Source organism: Crocodylus porosus, unplaced genomic scaffold, assembly GCF_001723895.1.
Source record: "Crocodylus porosus isolate Cpor-Errol unplaced genomic scaffold, CroPor_comp1, whole genome shotgun sequence".
NCBI classification, from domain to species: domain Eukaryota; kingdom Metazoa; phylum Chordata; order Crocodylia; family Crocodylidae; genus Crocodylus; species Crocodylus porosus.
In genome coordinates this window covers 25,869,732-25,883,019 of record NW_017728915.1, presented here as the reverse complement: position 1 = coordinate 25,883,019, position 13,288 = coordinate 25,869,732, and the positions used below count along the sequence as shown (strand labels likewise).

General features: G+C 45.9%; 1 protein-coding gene across 1 annotated transcript in view; it reads left to right on the top strand.

The window, feature by feature from the left end:
• Positions 1 to 13,288, top strand: part of LOC109310613 (fatty acyl-CoA hydrolase precursor, medium chain-like) — a 33,529-nt gene that overhangs the window by 15,448 nt on the left and 4,793 nt on the right. The window contains exons 4-11 of the mRNA XM_019535872.1: positions 1,569 to 1,702; positions 5,042 to 5,195; positions 5,346 to 5,450; positions 6,665 to 6,772; positions 9,132 to 9,272; positions 10,685 to 10,765; positions 11,382 to 11,529; positions 13,023 to 13,172. Coding sequence (XP_019391417.1) covers positions 1,569 to 1,702; positions 5,042 to 5,195; positions 5,346 to 5,450; positions 6,665 to 6,772; positions 9,132 to 9,272; positions 10,685 to 10,765; positions 11,382 to 11,529; positions 13,023 to 13,172 — 1,021 coding nt within the window. The remainder of the gene's footprint in view (positions 1 to 1,568; positions 1,703 to 5,041; positions 5,196 to 5,345; positions 5,451 to 6,664; positions 6,773 to 9,131; positions 9,273 to 10,684; positions 10,766 to 11,381; positions 11,530 to 13,022; positions 13,173 to 13,288) is intronic.

The window sequence follows — 13,288 nt, the reverse complement described above, 5'->3', positions numbered from 1 at the left end:
GACCCCAGTACTCTTTCCTGCCGTGGCAGGGGGTCAGACTAGATGATCTGCTCAGGTCCCTTCCGACCCTAGAAACTATGAAACTATGATAGCAGCCTTAGCTTGTGTAGTCACTTGGGGTACATCTCTAGCGAGTCCTGAGTGCTCTGGGTCATATGTTCCTGAGTGTGCCCATTCACTCACTCTCGCTCGTCCAGGCCAGACCTAGGAGTGCCATGGGCAAGCCAGTGCCCCAGGCTGCTGCTCTCAAGCACTCTGGGGGCAGATCTTAAGAGCAACTGTGTGGCGACCCCTCCCCCTCCCCCCCCCCGAGGGGCATTGCTGTTGTGTTTCTGAGTTCTGCATGGGTGGGCAGGTGCTCAGGACCTGCTTGGCAGCTCCCTTCCTGAGAGAACCACATGCGTGTACCTGATTTTTGCACCCACACCCTTGTCAGAGTACTAGCAACTGTTTCCTGTAATAGCCCTATCTTACCTGTAGCACCGGCAGGCCATAGCAGAATTTGGTGAATTTATCTTCTTAACTCGTGGCCTCTGAGAAGGGTTGGCAGTGATCCAGGACATGGGAGATAACAACATAGCTACAAAGATGTGGAGATGTCTCACGAGCATGCAATGGGTAGTAGTTGTAGGTGGCCCTGTACAATGTAGGGCTGTCCCTAGACTGCTGATTTAAGTCCCCTCTAGTCCTGGGCCTTATTTCAGCAGTTTTGCATAGGAGAATAAATGGGCTGTAAGGACAAATACCACTGCAGTCTCTTGTACGTTCTTCTTGGTAACACCTGGGAATAGTTCATGTACTCCCAGGCCTTGACTCTTTCCCCCTTACTTATCCGTCTAATCCAAGCCATTTCCAAACCTTGCTGGCTGTCCTATATGAGGTGCCTCTGCAATTTACTATGGTCACCCCATTCATCCAATCCATCTTCATTTATATCCTGATTATTGCAGCTCCCTTGTCTCCGGATATCCCTGTTACCCAGTCCAGACCAAACATGACAGTGAAGATCCCTTTCTTTGCGTCCTCCTTCATGCTGCCACTCCTTCTTGTGCTCTCTGGCCCTGGTTTCTGCTTTGCTTTATCGAGTTCAAACATCCAGTCTTCACCAGGAAGACCCAGTTGAATTCTGCCCCCAATTTCTTAACCAGCCATAGCATTCTTGCTGAGTCATGGAAGGGAATACATTTGTTTAGAAATGCGAAGGCCAAGGCTAGGTATAAATAATTGAAAAACAGAGCAACTGGAAATTACTTGATAAGAAGCATGGTTACTGTTAAATGATCTCTGAGCCCCTTTAAATTACAGTTTTATCACACTGGAGAGATGAATGAAACCCGAAGGATGGTTAGAGGTGTCTTATCAAGTTCATGGTGATAAAAGAAACTAGAAATGGACAGCATGAATGACTCCTCACAGTACCAGCTGCATGAACTTATTTTCACCTGCCTTTTAAAAAGAGAATTTTAAAATAGAAAATGCAATATGCAGTACTTTGTATGCTTACATTTTATTACAAAATTACCAAATTTAGGATGGCAGGCAGTTTGACTTCCCTTCTTTTATTTCAGGTTATGGTGTGGATTCATGGAGGAGGTTTCGCGCTAGGTGGAGCTTCAACATACGATGGGTCAGCATTGACTGCCTATGAAAACGTGGTTGTGGTAATCATCCAGTATAGGCTGGGTATCCTTGGATTCTTGAGGTAAGACACTGTCACAAGACCTGGTCAAGCTGCTGTGTTTGGATCCTACATGCAGGATATGTGCCTTTTAAGCTTCCTTGAATTTAAGCACGCTTGCAGGGAGTAGAATCTGTTTTGCAGGGAGTAGAATCTGTTTCTAGTGCTCCTTTCTAAAATTTGACACCTCCATAGTCTAGCTGCTTGGACTCTGACACTAGGGTCAACTCCCTCATACTCCCTAGCCCTCTCTGGAGTCTTAGTCTTATCATGCACTCTGCTGCCTTGCAGTTTGCCTCTTGGGGGGGGCACATGGTTATGGAAACAGATTCAGGAATTGCACAGGGCTTCTAAAAACAATAGGCCTTCACTGTAAACAGCTCATCAAAGCTAGATTCGTGCAAAACAAGGAACACATGTTTCATTTTCTGTTTCAGATTCCTCATCTCTCTTGATCATTCTTTAGGATCAGCATCTTCTAGGGAGTCAGGGAAACTTCCTCTCTGGCATGTGGCTTCTCCTGCCGGTGATGGAATCTTTCTCTGAACTATGTACTCAGTTTCTTTTAGGTTTAGTTTGTCCCACACTGAACAGGATTCCTTTTTCCTCCTAAAGCTCCTTTATTGCCCACCTTTCCACTTCCGTGTCTGTCTGCATTTCTAAACTGTTGCATGAACACTTCAACTCTTTATTACCCTTCTAGGGAAATTCCATATTTTGTCACTTGGATTCTTCTACTGGAGGTGCCCTACCTGCCATGCACACTGCCCTGTCAAAAAAGAATCATTACAATATTAACAATTTATTTTGCTTCAGGCACGCAAGTGTGTGACCATGTCCTTACTAACTTGCAGTAGCGCCATTAGGGTGAGGCGAGAGAGGCATTGGTCATGGGTGCTGAAATCTAAACCATTATCCTGGTTTATCTCTGCATCCTGGTGTCTCTGCATGCTATGGAGAGCCCTGCACTACCCAGCCATAGACAGTGTATCTGCTGTGTGGGAGGGGGCCAAATGATGCCCCTTCACTTGGGGGGGGGGGGGGGGGCTTTGCCATGGGAGGGTGAGCCCTGCCCCTCGGGGGTGGGTGGGCAAACAGAGCAATGAGGGGTCTCCAGCACTATTGGCTGTTTCCCAGTGCTAGCAGCTCAGCTAAAGCATCAGCAGTAACAGCTTCCACTCGAATGAGAACCCAGGCAGATAAAACCCTTCTCCCCTAGCACTCCCTGCACTCCCAAAAAAAACAGCGCAGAACAGAGAGGTCCATCGAGCTGCTCGAGACAGACCTGCTGTTGGCAGGCAGAAACAATCAACCACCTCTTCTGGGACTGCCCATACACCAGAGGGGTGTGGAAGGAAGTCTGTGCTCTCCTCCTGGCAGTAACAGGTTGCAGAGACCTGGCCAGGGAAACAATTCTCTACAGGCACCTGACCCCGACAGCTCGCTTAACCAGTTCGTATCCTGGTACAGGTATGCACGTTGAAAAGCCAGGAAGCTGCTCATAAACAGACACTCAGACTCCACAGTCGAGGACTGTATTAAAATGGGACTAAGTCAGGGTTGGGCAATTATTTCAGGCAGAGGGCTGCTTACCCAGTTTTGGCAGGCTGTTGAGGGCCACATGGGTAGCCCTGCCCCTTGATGGGTGCCCCACCCACTGGTCACCATTGTGGGACCAGTGTCCCAATGTCTTAGGACCAATGTCCCAGGCCCAGTGGCGGCGGGCTGCAGGCTGGCAGGGGTCTGTGGAGCCGGGCTGGGCTGCACCAGCAGGGAGAGGGGGGAGCTGGCCTGGCTGCATAGAGCCCCTGCTCTAGACCCTGCTGGGACCCTGCTGCCCTGCTCTGGCCCCTGCTGGAGCTGGCCCTGGGACAGCGGTGCGGGCCCTGTGCTCCCACTGACTCCCGTGCCCACTCGCTCCCAGTCCCCCCCAGCCCTGCAGTACAGGCAGGGGACAGCAAAGGGAAGGAGCTGGTGTGGAGCGCGGGGAAAGCAGCCCCTCTCCTGCCCCATGGCTGGCGCTTCCTGCTGCAGCTGCTCACAGCCCGCGCAGGGCTGTCATGAGCAGGCACAGGCATCTCCATGCGGGCTGCGAGCGACTGCAACGCAGGGCACCAGGTCAGAGAAGGGGCTGCTTTTCCCCCCACACTTAGCACCAGCTTGTAACCTGCCCCCACTGCCAGCCTGGGCCCTGCGCCAGCTCCAGGCTTGCCTGTTGGGGCTGTGTTGCAGCAGCTGCAGCCCCCCTGCTTGCTGCGCTGGGCAGCATTTGCTGCTGCTGCTGCCCACCCAGAGCTCACGCTGCAGTGAGGCTGCCACCGCTGTCCCTGTGCTGCCCAGAGCTCAAGCTCTGGGTGGGCAGCAGCAGCAAACATTGCCTGGTGCAGCAAGCAGGGAGGCCACAGCTGCTGCCGCCTCAGTGCAGCCCCGACAGGCAATCGCGGCGTCCAGGCTGCCAGTGGGGGTGGGTTACAAGCTGGTGCTGAGCATGGGAAAAAGCAGACCCTCCCCTGCACCATGGCCGGCACCCCACGCTTCAGTCGCTCGCAGCCTGCATGGGGATGCCTGTGTCTGCTCAGAACAGTGGGCTGCAAGCGGCTGCACCGGGGAGCACCAGCCATGGGGCAGGGGAGGAGCTGAATTTCCCCGCACTCCAGCTCCTTCCCTGCCCGGGGTCCTCCCCCCTTCTCTCGCCCTCCCCGCTTAGCTGAGGTTCCCATGCCAGGACAGCTACATGGTCCCAGGCCAGAAGCCCTTGCTGGGGCCTCCAGCTAAGGGGGCGGGTCCTGCTGTTGCAGGAGCCTGCTGAGGAGTCCCCTGGCTCCTACTTGCCCCTGGTTCCTGTCATCTTGTACAGAAACCAAGAACAGATAAAGTTTAATTTTCAGGGGTTTTTTAGGGGCCTTGCTGGCCAGATGCAGCCCGTGGGCCGTATTTTGCCCACCCCTGGACTAAGTGAAATATACTGGTACTTATAGGAAGATGGAAGAGGACGACAAGAAAGAAATGGCAAATCTCACCTGGTGGAGAGGGGTCTGGCATGGACTTTTTCAGGAGCAGGCCCTCTGAGGAGGGCAGTGGGTGAGAGTGCACGTATGGGGATGGGCTCACGGATACACCGTGCAAACTGTAACAGGTTTTTAGCATGCTTTGAGCTGCCAAGTGAACCACAGGGGCCACTTGGCATAGTGTTGAAAGTGGAGCTTTGTGTTCGTTTGCTTTTTAATAAATACTTCTGCAAAAAAAAAATATCCTGTGGTCAGTATATGTTCACTTGAAATACCTGGTGATGTTTGTTCTGTGTTCCCAACAGCAGAGAAGAAAATTGGTGGTTTTGTTTAGAATTCCTTCTTTTGATTTCAGTACTGGTGATGAATACGCTCGTGGAAACTGGGGGTTGCTGGATCAAGTGGCAGCTCTTCAGTGGGTTAAGGACAACATTGATACTTTTGGTGGAGATCCAGAATCTGTCACCCTGTTTGGAGAATCTGCAGGAGGAATCAGCATTGGTGCTAATGTGGGTTTGCCATAACTGCTTTTGTATTAAAATTACTGAACAACTCTAAAGTTGAGCCTTGCTTTTCAGTCTGTCTACAAAAGCAAAGTTATTTATGCATTGTACCAAACAAACATCATGGATATATAATTTGTACTTTGTTTTTTGTAGATTCTGTCTCCCATGTCCAAAGGCTTGTTCCACAAAGCCATATCACAAAGTGGGGTTGTGACCTTACCTGGTAGTATTACTTCTGAGCCTCAATTTCTTACTCACGTAAGTTCTCGGAGGTGTTTGTTTTTTATTTCTTTGTTTTTTTAAATGCTGAGTTTCTGAAATTCAACACTGAGAAGTGTTCAGGAACAAATTACAGACCAAGTGTTTGTGCTCAGCTCTTTTCACAACCTAGAAAAATGGTCTCAAGTCTCGTTTCTCTTTCTTTCCAAGGTGTGTGTAGAGTTTTCTTTTACTCTTAAATTCTGATGTCCCATTTTTCCCAACAATGCCTGTGTTGCCCTGAACTATGGAGCAAGAGGGGATGGCGGATTTAAGTTTACATAAATTAGTAGCAGTAATCTGCCAAGGAATCATCAACTTTTTCTTCTTAATGTTTCTGCGATTAAAAATATATATATATTTGTGGAGCATAACAAAGGGAGCGCACAGAAAATCAGATCTAGCACAATTTCAAATGGGTTGTGCCACTGCAGCCAAATTCACTAGCAGTTCTGCTCCATTACAATAGAGAACACCAAAGTAAATAGGGTTAAAGATTAAGGTAGCTTTTAAAAATTAGTTGCAACTGTTTGACTGTCCCAGAAAAAATAGAAGGTACTGCAAACGGGTTGGTGTCTACCTAAATCATGGGGGGGACTTAGCCATTTTTATGCGTTGATTGTGACCTAAAGCTCTAATTCCACAGTCATTTCATGGCCCTGCTTCTTGGCACTGATTAATGGAGAGGCTCGGGGATGAGTGGGCAACCGCCTTCTTGACTGCTGGCTGCCCTTCCCCTTGGTGCTGATTTGCAGAGGCCCTGGCCAGAGGAAGAGGGACAAGGGGGCAGCTACAACCTTATGTGCTGCTCTTTGTGCCACCCTGCCAGCTAGCATCTTCCCCTCCTGACCATGAGGACCTCTGACTCCTGCTTGGGAGTTGGCATTTTATTTTTATTCAATTTTGTTGTTGTTAATTTTTTGTGGACATTCCTGGATTTCATGGTTTCCGTGAAATCCATGATACTGCAAATAAAGTAGGTCCCTACAAATAGAATGATCTTCAGCAAGATTTGAGTATCTTTCAGAACAGGACCTGCAGTCTGCTGATCCTGTTCATGTCCCCATGTACTGTAGTGCACACACAGACACCTACACTATACTTTGGTTATAGTGGGCAGATTTAAAATCCATCGTACATTAGCAGGTATGAAATTATTTGGCTGTCCCATGACTGTCATCGCTTCCTTTTTTCTTTTTTTTGAACAATTACAGGTCATTGCTAATCTAGCTGGCTGTGAGATGACCAGTTCTGCAATAGTTAATTGTTTAAGGAAAAAAACAGAGAAGGAATTAGTGACTGTAACTACAGATTTCCTTAAGGTAAGGGAGAAATGCTAATTTAGGACCTGTTAAGACCTTCAAATCGATAGAGGAACATTGGTTGACTCTTCTAGTCAGTCAGTCCTTTCCATGTACTTAAATCCTATTTCTTGTTTCATGCCAGGATGGGTCTGAGCTGCAGAATCTGAATTTAGATTTCACAAAATTTTGATCTGAGATTTTGGTTCAAAGCTATGTTTAATTCTGTCACGTGTATTACTTGCGATTAACTCAGCTAATCCACTGCCTCTAAACCCATACAGTGTTAGGAGTAGGGTTGATTTAGATTTGTAACAAAACCGCAGCAGCAACAACATCTGCACATTTTAAGTTTCTGTGTCAAATGCTAGAGTGAGGAGTAAGTGAGGAGGCTATTAGGTGATGGACTGCATTTAGGAATATCTCCATTTCTGTAAAGGAAGTCTTGGAAAGAGATCTTTAGGGAGGAAGAGGACCAGCAGTCGTTGCAGCAAATGAATGATTGGTCTATGAAGCTTGTGAGTAGAGTTGCAAAATGAAAAGATTTGGGATTCTTTACTTTTCCTTTAGAAGGAAGGTCTACTGGCTCACAATTCTAGTGTGTAATCAGAACTTCACCTGTAAAGGGGATGGGGGAGCAGCAACGAGTCCTACACCCCAGCTTCCCTCCCTCCCCTCCCCACCCAGGCACGCAGGCAGGTAGACCACGCTGTTGGAGCAGCAGCTGGGGAGATACCTTATTCAGGGACTTAAAAATGTAAGAATCCCCCCTTTCTCTCCCCTCACAACCTGCTTCCTTCACCTGAGTGATCAATAGCACCTCACCTCCTCCATCCACCACTGCCCCCGGCTGATTCAGGGTAGGGGGAACTCCAGAGCCTCTCCTGCCCAGCTACAGCTGGAGCTGCAGGGCATGGATGCACAGGGAGTTGGGCTCAGTCGGGGATGGCAGCAGTGATGGTGGCAACAGGTGGGTTCCCCCTCTTTAAGCCTGGCTCTGGGGCTCACAATTGTAGTCTGTAGTCATAGGTTCACCTGTTAAGTGGGGTGGAGGAGAAGCAACCAACCCTATACCTCAGATCCCAGCTTCCCTCCCACCAAGGCAGGCAAACCATGCTGTGGAAGCAGCAGCAGGAGGGGAGGGATGTGCTGCTGAGCACAGAGGGGAAGACGTGGGGTTAATTCTTACTTGCTTTAGGGACTTAAAAGTAGTCCCTGGCTGCTGCTTTGGTGGCCTGGTCTGAATGGGGTTGTGACCATGCCAGTTCATCTGCTCTGGATCTGTTTGGGCCCACCCCCATCCCATTTTTTCCCAGAAATTGTGAGAAGATCCTATACTGCCTTCTGGCACCTACCGGAGAACCAACAAACAGCAGTGCATAGTTGGCTAGGCCAGCATCAAGTTTTTCTGAAGGTCATGCTGTTTTTGTCTTCACCGCCCCAGCCCAGCAGCAGCAAGAAGTAATTGTTTCCCTTGCTGCTGAACTCAGCTTGTTGATAGAGACTAGAAGACTCTTCTTGTAGACCCAGGCCTCTGTTACACCTGCCCATAAACATGCAGTTCACACAAAAAGCAGTTCTTATGTCTGCAGAATCTTAATTCTGAAAAATTAACTTGGTATTTTCAAATTTTAGGTACTGGGGGAGGCCACTTTGAAAAGTTGATCCTGAACCTTTTAAATTCCACTGTCATTGCTAGATGAAATTGCAAGAAGGAATGTATGTCTGATTTATTTTATTAGGAGAGGGCACACCCTTATTTTTATGCCCCACTATTTTTTGCAGGTGAATGCTACTGCTCATCCACTATGAACATTAATTAATTTAATTCCCTTTGTCAAACTGGGGGATGTCTTCAAAGCTAGCCCATGGCAATCTATCCAGTTACATGTAAAATTTTTAGAAGATTAGTTAAAGTAGATTACGGTATGTGCCAGTAGAAAAAGCACACTGACAATTTACCATCCTGTCTTTCCTATATACAGCACTGTCATATTTCCTGTCATATATGGCTCTTTGCAATCTTACTGTACTGTCGCATTTTACTAAAGTACAAACTGCTTTTCAGAATAACAATACATATTCATCTTGTGTGGTAGTCCTGATTATCCAGATTCAGATCTTCAGAAGTGCACAGCGCTGCCTTCATTCTATCATCATTCTAATCAAAGGGAATTTTTATATTGATTTCCCTGTGAACAGTTAGATGACTAGCAGGTGCTGTATCTGGATGCTTTGTTAATGGCTCTGTCATCACATTTGTTCTGTGTTGGATTCCAAGAGATTGGCACTTGTATTGGTCTTGGCGTCACTCGGCAGTAGGAATTTTGCAATATCACGAAGAGGGATAAATAACTTTGTTTTGTTTTTTTCCTTTCAGCAAATGGAATATATCCCTCCAGTTTTAGATGGTGTGTTTTTTCCAAAGGAAGTAGATAAGCTGCTGGCTGATAAAGAGTTCAGCACTGTCCCATATATGGTGGGAGTAAATAATCATGAATACGGCTGGATTGTTCCAAAGGTAAGATATTTTCAATGTAAGATATTTTCCCCTACCCACGTTAAAGGAATGTGGAATTGTTACACTGGAACAGAAATATACACTGTCCTCATCCCCCTAAATCAGATATAGCCAGAGCTCCTTCATACCAGTGAGATTCAGCAGGCTTTGGATGAGGCTCAGGCTGTATTGGTCTGACTCCTCTTTTAATAGCCAGCTGGAATTTCTCCCTGTCAATAAATGCTTTTGATTTCTTATCCTGTCTCTCAGAGAATACCTTGATATTTCATGTATCCTGTGAGAGCTATAATTAATTCCACAATTAGTATTTACACGGAAAATAACACCGATTTGATTGATTGATTTTTAAAGTAAAACCTACAAGCATTGCACACTTCGTTAAAGGAAAATAGTTTTAACCTGCACATTCCAGTTCTATTTAGAACATGGTACTTAATATAATCTTTGGGATTATTGTGTCCAATAAGAACACTCGAGGCTTTTAGTAATAAGTCATTATCGCAACTTGGAGTGCAAATCCATTCACCCATCAAACACTTTTGCTGATTGCTTTATATAAAGTAATATCTGAAGAAGAGTACAAAGTACATGGCCGAGCACCTAACAGCTTCTTAACAAAAAATTGCTGTAGGCAAATTAGAAACAGAAGAAGAAAAAGACCTGGATTCATTGGTTAGTTACAAGATGACTATTAGCCATAAGTAGTCTAGCTATGGAAAAGGTAAATGCAATCCTACAATACGAAGCAAGCGGTAAGGACAGAAGTAATGTTGTTTTAGAAAGCACGGGTCAAATTCCTGTGTTACGTACAATTCTGTTTTTCCGTGCTCAAAATAAAAGAATTAAATAAGAACAGGTGCAGAGAAGGGATGATGCTACTAGGACGAGGTGGGGAATGGAGAACCTACCAGATAAAAGGAGCTTAAGAGAGCTTGCCACCTTTAACCTAAGAAGATAAAGGCTAAGAGAGCTTGCAATAAATTTCTGGATGAATATCATGCAAGGAAAAGAACTGTTTAAGCTAAGCAATATATGCACAAGAGCAAGTGGTCTAAATATGCAGCAATAATCAACTATCCTGGAGATTAGAAGAAGGTTTCTAACAATCAGAGCACTGAGGTTTTGGAACAGGCTTCCAAGAGGAGTAGTGGGGGCAAAATTCTGAACTAACGTTAATGCTGGGCTTGATCACCTTACAAAAGGAGTTATACGACATGGTTGCTGGCAATAGCAAAGGAAAGAGCCACTTCCCACCCACCTCCACGTAGATTCCTATGAAAAAGGGTATACTTAATAAGTGCTGAGCCATCCTTTCGAGCTAAAATGAAATGGAGCAGTCAGCAGACATGCTGGTATTAAATGTTTTTTTACAATATAAAAATATTTTTTTTTATTCTTACTTTATTATGCAGTTATTTAAATTCCCATCCGTACAAGAAAGGATGCACAGAGAAGACATTATTTCAGCATTAGACAAAATGACATCAATGTTGGTGAGGCATTTTACTGTTCATTGTTTGTTGTCCTATATGGTATTTTATTGTTTGTTTTAAGCCAGTCTCACATCTGAGGTTGTAGATGCCATCACTTCACGGCTGTTTGCCATATGTGTGTATTCAAAGGCTTGCTGGTAGAATCCATCACTGGCCTAACCTTTTTATTGGTGTCATGCTATGGCTCCAGGGGGACAAACTCAAGTCGTGCTCCAGCGTTGTGCCAAAGGCTGCCCACAGTCAACCCAGCTGTAAATGGGCACCTGGTCATTCAGGCTGGGTAGTTGAAGGCAGTTGAATTCAGTGCTGGCCACATTGTTCCCTTGTGTGCCATTGACTACAGAAATCAAGGTGTTGTGACTACCTGAGCCCTGCAAGCTGCCAGCCTCAGAAAGACCTCTGACCTTGACTTCTGGGACTGTTTAGGGAATGTGTGTACATTGAACCTTTGCTTGTCTGTGGCATCATTCCAAAAAAAAGCAAATAGCGTGTGCTCCTCCAGCAGGGCTCCTAGCTCTTTGGGTAACGTTTAATAACTAGTACCTGAGCCACAGTTCTGGAGACTGAACCCACAATCCATTTTTGCTTCTCTTTGTGCCTTCATCCTTTGTTACAGATGCTTCCTGCTGAGTTTGTCTCTTCGGTAGCAGATGAATATTTAGGAGACACAAATGACCCTGAGGAGCTGAGAGCCCAGTTTCAAGAAATGTTGGGAGACTACTTCTTTGTTTTTCCGGCTGTCCAAGTAGCTAGATGCCACAGAGGTAAATTTTTCTGGCTAACATTCCAGAGTGACACGTGCCCTGACTCAGTTAAGAGCAAATAATTAGGGGGCTAAATCGGGGAATAGCATTGAGGCAAAGTATTGTGGATTTTTGGACTTGGGCATGGACTTGGACCTAGTAGTGCTCCTGAGGATTTTCTGGCACTGCACTGCCCCCTTCCCTGCTGTTTTCTATTTTGTACTTGACCTAAAACCCTTTGAAGCCTATGGAACGATTCCTATTAATCTGAACAGACTTTGGATCATGACTAACTTCCTTTTTTGGAGGTAATTTTGCTTGATCTTTTTTCCCCACGTAGATTGTTGCGGGGGGAGTTTCTGAAGAGTAAATTGTGTTGCGTCATTCCTTTTAGTCTTCTTGGTTTAGTATAGCAGCTGTTAGCCCTCCTGCCCTTTCCAGCTGAGGTGACTAGTGCTAGACAGCAGACAGAGCTGTGTTTCATGAGGCAGAAGTGATATCTGTGAAACCACGCAGGCAGCTTTTTACAGACTTTTTACTGAGACTTGATTTTTATCTAAAGGTGAATGGGCATTTCTCTAATTACGCCCTACAGATCATTGTTGGGTCAACATGCCACAACACAATATCTGATCCCCTTGTGGCAGTTTCGTTGCTGAGGGTGGGTATGTGGTCTTGTTGATTTGGCTGGGAACATGGGCTGTTAATTTGTCAAGACATTTGTCAAAGATAATTCAGGCAGAGAGATATATGCCTCTCCATCCTCTCTCTTGCCGCCTACACACAATATACAAGAGTAGGACTGTATTTTGAGCTATTATGCAATTGCCTCTAAATGCACTCTGCAAACATACACAAATCAGGACAAAAATATTTTAAAATTAAAATAAATTACAGTAAATGTTTTATTTTTTTAGTATCTGATGTGAGGGGTTTTCGGTTTCAAGATAGCAGTACCCGGCTCCCAAAAGGAGTACTTCCGGGGCAAGGGGAGGGACTTCTGATGGCAAAAGTCAGGGGCTAGAGGTGGGCTATGATGAGCAGGGGGCAGGGCACCCATCAAGGGGCAAGGCTTCCCTTGCAGCCCTCAGCAGCTCACCAAAACGTGCTGAGTGGCCCTCCACCTGGAGTAATTGGCCGTCCCTGGATTAGACTGATCTCTTGAGGTCCTTTCTAACTTATCCCCTGGCCTCTTGTATTTTCTGAAAATGAATTGTGAAACATATGAATTGAAACCCTGAGCTAGAATTTTACTTGCTGTAGAGACCCACGTACCACACACACCTTTCCCCACCAAAAATCAGCCCTCCCCAAATGATGTGCGTGTCTTGTTTTGTGGGGGATATGTACAGTGTGAGACAGCAGTGTGTGCTTTTATTGCAAAGCTTAATTTGCATCTAGTCACATCATGAAAAAGTATTAAGAATGTGCAGGAAGCTCTTGCTTAACACTTCCTCATGGAAAATGCGGTGAGAGAAATTGTTCATTCGGTCCTGGTTGTTCCTTTCTGCTAGATTCTGGCGCTTCAGTCTACTTCTATGAATTCCAGCATCGACCCAGTATATTTAAAGATACTAAACCGCATTTTGTAAAGGCAGACCACGGAGATGAAATTGGCTTTGTCTTTGGAAATCTGTTCATTTCAGGCAACTCGGTCTTAATTGGTAAGAACTGATTCATCAAACTTCTTTTTTTATCATAAAGCTCATGTATTTCATATTGTGCATTCATACTGCTTGTTACAAGTCTTGTCTTCCAGCAGGGAGTTCCCAGAGTGCGT